The sequence below is a fragment of the Leptonychotes weddellii genome, unplaced genomic scaffold (assembly GCF_054177405.1).
Source record: "Leptonychotes weddellii isolate Sample4059 unplaced genomic scaffold, ASM5417740v2 HiC_scaffold_11149, whole genome shotgun sequence".
NCBI lineage: Eukaryota > Metazoa > Chordata > Mammalia > Carnivora > Phocidae > Leptonychotes > Leptonychotes weddellii.
In genome coordinates, this window is record NW_027688969.1 from 658 (window position 1) to 6,224 (window position 5,567).

At 52.2% G+C, this 5,567-nt stretch overlaps 1 protein-coding gene across 9 annotated transcripts; it reads left to right on the forward strand.

The window, feature by feature from the left end:
- The first annotated feature begins 667 nt into the window (after positions 1–667).
- Positions 668–5,214, forward strand: ARMCX2 (armadillo repeat containing X-linked 2). 9 transcript variants are annotated; one of them, XM_081809578.1, is made up of 5 exons: positions 715–816; positions 1,063–1,599; positions 2,035–2,098; positions 2,426–2,498; positions 2,842–5,214. In XM_081809578.1, the coding sequence occupies exon 5, from the start codon at positions 2,971–2,973 to the stop codon at positions 4,780–4,782; it is 1,812 nt and encodes a 603-aa protein (XP_081665704.1). In that variant the 5' UTR covers positions 715–816; positions 1,063–1,599; positions 2,035–2,098; positions 2,426–2,498; positions 2,842–2,970; the 3' UTR covers positions 4,783–5,214. The 9 variants fall into 9 exon arrangements, with proteins under 9 accessions (XP_030888678.2, XP_006737749.2, XP_081665709.1 ...); XM_081809580.1 differs by having other exon boundaries at positions 1,063–1,492; XM_031032820.2 differs by having other exon boundaries at positions 721–816; positions 1,433–1,492.
- The last annotated feature ends 353 nt before the right edge of the window (positions 5,215–5,567 follow it).

Here is a 5,567-nt window from a genome sequence, read left to right on the forward strand (position 1 = left end):
TTTTAGATGTTCAAATACCTTGGCATGTTTTGAAAACTATTTCCTATGGGGCCAATAGAATTCATTTTCTGTGTGGTAAAAATTAACTAAAATTAATGGTGCCTTCCAATATTAGTGGGAAATCTCTATAAACCATGCAGCTCGTTTTTGTTGCTGCTTCCCACACTGTGGTATTTTCCTCCTGTAATAATAAAGGGTGGTGATCTCTTTAAAAACAAATCGGAGAAGTGTTACAAAAATACAGACCCCATTCCCACTCCTTGTCTCGTTTCTGACACTCTGCCTCTTACCTGTACTGGAACAGGGGCCCAACTGCAAGGGAAACGGTGGGCACCAGTGGATGGGGGATTGAAGGTGGAGCGAAGGGAGAGTGTCCAGTTGCCCAGGAAAGAATGAAACGAATGAAAGACACACAAAAAAGTAAAACTTGCCAATAGCCCTCCAAGAGGATGCATCCCATCCCGGTATCTAGAAAAAGGCAAATTCTAACACAGGGAGAAGGGGCTACTTTTGGCCTCTGGGACTACAAAGACAAAAAAAAAAAAAAATTGAGCGACAGGACCTGATGTGGTGGGGTGAGGTGGGAGTGGGGCTAAAGGAGGGGGCTCATGCTCTCGGTGGGAGTGGAAATTGGGGACCCACGCTTACTGGCGATGCAGCTCTCACGTGACCAGGAGCTGACGTGGGCAAAGGTACTTAAAGCCCTGACTGCCGTCCTCCGTCCTCCTCTGGGTACCAGCTCTCTTGCGCTGCGCACTGCCGTGCGTTTAACCCAGGCGAGGAGGAGGAGGAGAAAATTCCCCCAGATCCGGGCAGGTGGGTGTGAGGGTGGGCATAGCCTGGCACTCCTGAAAGGGGTAGCTCAGAGATGCGGGAGTCTGAGGCCGCGGGTGCCTCTGCCTCGCCCGCTCCTGGCCGGCTTTCCAGATCCCCGCGCTCAGTCGCAGCTCATTTTGGTGGGCGGCGGGGAGGGGGGGAACCTAAAGACTCGGATATACTTGCGGAGAATCCGCTTACTTCCTCTCCCAGACAGTGTTTTCTGGTTTTGTTTTTGACACTCAGGCCCCGCACCCCACATCCCGTCCTGTTTTGAGAGGAGGAGGGAAGAGAAATAAACGTGGCAGCGCATATAAGGCCAGCGGGGTGGTTGGGCAAGGGTGACCGGAGGGGACGCAGTTTGGAAACAAGCCGGCCCGGCCCGTTCACTCTCACTCTCACTTTGCTGATACCTCCCCCGACCACCTCTCCACTTTCCCTTCTCCCCCCCCCCCACCCCGGCCGGCCCCCTGTCCTTTGGGGGTGCTGGAAAATGGGTGTGCCAGCCTCTGGAGGGGAGATGGCGGGTTTGGCGCTGTCTGGGCTTCACAGGAGGGGGGGACCCTGAGAGAATCTGGTATTAAACCGCTGTGCTAACTCCCAGACTGCTTTCCAGACACCTCCAACCCACACAGCCCTTCACCCCCGTTTATTCAGTCCTGGAAAAGGAGTTCTGGTACGCTGGAGGGAGACATGGCGGTTATTAGGGCATTTGGGTGGGGGGGTGGGAGGCGGAGCCCAGAACGGAGAAACAGTGGAAAATCACGACCCTCGAACCGAAAGGTCAGACATCGGGGCCCCTGTTCTGTAGGCTTATGCTAGGTCTGGGGGCTGGGGACTGAAGGACGGGTGGTCATGGGAGGAAGACACTGGATTGTTGGGCAGTAATCCCTCATCCCGCGTCCCATCCAGCTTTTGCTGCACCCTCGCCCCGCCCCTCCCGCTTCGGTGCAGGAGAAGGGGTGTGGCTGTGTGTCCCGGAGAAATGGCGGACGGGCGGGGCGGGGCCAAAGGAAGGAGGGGTTGAGTGCCTGGGGAGTCTGCGCAGGAGGGGGGAGATTGGTGTGGGATGGGAGGGGTAAGAAGAGTTGAGGGAATTGAGAGGTTGTCATTCTGGTACGCGAATGCTAGAAGGCAATTATGGGGACTTGGGTGCTGGGTCTCCATCCACCGGGCTCTCAGTCTCCAACCTCTGGTGTCTATATTTCTGCCCTTCAGTCTGTCCTTAGGATGAAGCTTTCACTGAACTGAAGGAAGAGGAAACAGCCCTGAATCCTTGGAGGTCAGTGGGTGGGGGGGCGGTGGGAACTGTCTGGGAAGCCCTGGTGTGGGTATGGCAGAAACCAGAGCAGAGTCTGGGACCAGAGGCTCCTCTTCCCCCCATCTTCTCCCTCTTTACAAGACACCCTTGCCTCGGGCTTGTCCTTTTTGGTGCAGAGAAAGGGGTGTGGCATCCGCCTTCTTAACTACTGGTTTGAGGAGGAAGGGTTAAGGAGGGAAAGAGATCCCTGAGAGGGGAGAACTTGGCCCATAAGGATTCAAATCAGGAAAGGAAATGGAATCCATCTACCAAAGACCCCAAAACACCCTTTCTGGGTTCTGTCTGCAGGTCTGTCTGAATTGGGGGCCCTGCACAAGTACAAGCCTGGTGGAAAAAAGTTAACTGCTCCTGCTCCCAGCAGGTTGGTATGTGCATGAGCACCATCTGGGAACCCTTGGGGGTGCCTGTGGTGGGGGGAGGATCAGAGCAACATCTGGGGTCTCTGCTGTTTTTCCTGCCCTTCACCAGCTTTCCTAATGTCTGTACTGCCTCTCATCCCCCATTTAGGGGCTGGGAAATTGTGTATTGGCATTGGGTAGGGCCAGCTAGGGATGAAGGTATAGAAAACCTTAGACAGCCTGGGTCCTGTGTCTGGGTACTAGCTCACTCACCAAGCATTCTGTTTCCAAGCTCTCCTCTACGTAGGCCTGCTTAAGCACAAAGTGAGCCAGAGCCTTAAGTCCCATTTCTGTTCTTTCTCCCAGGTCGTGCTCGGCTTGCAGCCTGGGGAAAACCTGTGAGCCTGAGTGGAAGTGCCTCGCCCAGACGTGCACACATCCCGTTTAGGCAAGCCAGCTCCACGCCCTGGATCAGAGAATTACTCCAGCTGCACCATGAGCCGAGTTCGAGACGCTGGCTGCGTCGCGGCCGGGATAGTGATTGGAGCTAGTGCCTGGTACTGTGTCTACAAATATGCCAGGGGAAGAAACCAGACAAAGAAGAGAATGGCCAAGCCCAAGACCAGGGCTGTGGCTGGGACTGGAGCCAGGGCTAGAGCCGGACTAAGGGCCGGATTCACCATTGACCTGGGGCCGGGATTCGGTCCTCCAACCCCAGTCCGCACTCAGGCAGAGGACAGGGCCCAGGATGAAGCCTCTGCTCTGGACGCAGCTGGCGCTGAGGCAGTGGCCGCAGCTGCACCCAGTGCTGAGGCTCAGAGTGGGGCCGGAAATCAGGTCCAGGAGGCAGAAGGGTCAGGGGTTGGGCCTAAGGCTGAACCAGTCGCCGGGGCCACAGCGGCTTCCTCAATGGCATCACCCCCCGGGGAGGCAGAGGCTTCCGTGGCTGCAGAGGCCCCCACAGTGGCAAGGGCTCCCAAGCTGCCGGAAGCCCCTGGCACAGCAGAGGCCCCCGGGGGGCCCGCGGTGCCTCCCGGGGCGCCAGCGCCTACCGAGGCGGCAGCAGCTGCAGAGGCTGCGGAGGCTCCTGTACCCGCAACCCCTCCTGCCGCGCCAGTGCCTTCTGGGGCTGCAGAGGCTCCTGGGACTTCAGGATCCCCCAGAACAGCAGCACCCTCCAAGAAAGCGACCCCTGGGGCTCATACCGGCGCTATACCCAAGGCTGGGTCAGCGACTGGAGCTGTACCCAAAGGTGGAGCCAAGGGAACCAGGTCTCGGACTGGGGGCAAGGGCAAGGGCAAGAAAAACAAGGTGGAAGTAGATGAACTGGGGCTGGGCTTCCGCCCTGGGGATGGGGCTGCAGCGGCTGCTGCAGCCTCTGCTAATGGGGGACAGGCTTTCCTGGCAGAGGTCCCCGATTCTGAGGAAGGGGAGTCCGGGTGGACTGACACAGAGTCGGAGTCAGACTCTGAGCCTGAAACCCAGCAGAGAGGGAGAGGGAGGAGACCTGTTCCCATGCAGAAGCGCCCCTTTCCTTATGAAATAGATGAGATTCTCGGTGTCCGAGACCTCAGGAAAGTCCTTGCTTTGCTTCAGAAATCGGATGATCCTTTCATCCAACAGGTAGCTTTGCTCACTCTGAGCAACAATGCCAATTATTCATGCAACCAAGACACAATTCGCAAATTGGGAGGCCTCCCAATTATTGCAAACATGATCAACAAAACTGATCCCCACATTAAGGAAAAAGCCTTAATGGCCATGAATAACCTGAGTGAGAACTATGAAAATCAGGGCCGACTTCAGGTATACATGAATAAAGTGATGGATGATATCATGGCCTCCAATTTGAACTCAGCAGTACAGGTAGTTGGACTAAAATTTTTAACAAACATGACTATTACCAATGACTACCAGCACCTGCTTGTTAACTCCATTGCAAACTTTTTCCGTTTGCTGTCTCAGGGAGGTGGAAAAATCAAGGTTGAGATTTTGAAAATACTTTCGAATTTTGCTGAAAATCCAGATATGTTAAAAAAACTGCTCAGCACCCAAGTGCCATCGTCCTTTAGTTCCCTTTATAATTCTTATGTGGAATCAGAAATTCTTATTAATGCCCTTACTCTGTTTGAGATCATCTATGACAATCTCAGAGCAGAAGTATTCAACTACAGAGAATTCAATAAAGGTTCCCTGTTTTACTTATGCACTACATCTGGAGTCTGCGTTAAGAAAATTCGAGCCTTAGCCGATCACCATGACCTCTTGGTGAAAGTGAAGGTTATAAAACTAGTGGACAAATTCTGATTGGCTATGTGCTCTCAAAAGACTTGAAGAAATTTCTTGATTTTCCAGTCTGGAAGCAATGAAAATTGAAAGTTACTGCTTTTCCACTTGTTCATGTAATAAAGGGATCCTTTCAGCTGCCAGTTTTGAATAATGTATCATCCAGAATGATGTTATCTGTGACAGTCTCCAGCTTTAAGCTGAACCATTTTATGAATACCAAATAAATAGTCCTCTTGTACTGAAAACACATTTGTGACTTTAATCGTGCTGCTCGAATGGAAATATTTTTACTGGTTCCTCTATGTGAACTGACAGTGAACCTGTCCATCGAAATAGCCTACACTTCTGTCATTTGTTTTGACTTGAATTTATCCACCAAAGACTTCATTTGTGTATCATCAATAAAGTTGTATGTTTTGACCGACAAAAAAAGTGTTCTCATGTTTTTAAATCTAGCTGGTGAGGTAAGGTACATAAGTACAAAAGGATTACTAATAGCACCTGGGCATATGTTCACTGTCAAATATATGCTGTCTGGTTAAATGAAGAAGTTGCTAGAAAGCTTTAAGCTGGGCTCTGAAGGGACAGCATGAAAAAACACAGAAGAGATTTCAGGTGGGGAAAATGGTTTGAAGATAGTCAGGTGGGAAATCCGTTCCTGGAGTAAGAAGGTAATCAATTTGCCTGAAATGGAAGCTGTCAGAAGAGAAGTGATGAGAGAAAAAAGTGGAAATCAAGGGTGAGGCAATTTGGGGAGAGATCCCAAACCCCCAGCTGAGATTGAAATACCCTGACATATCCTG

Bases quoted from the DNA above. Each gene is read 5' to 3' on its own strand.
- ARMCX2 (XM_031032818.2), top strand. From the start codon at position 2,971: ATGAGCCGAGTTCGAGACGCTGGCTGCGTCGCGGCCGGGATAGTGATT.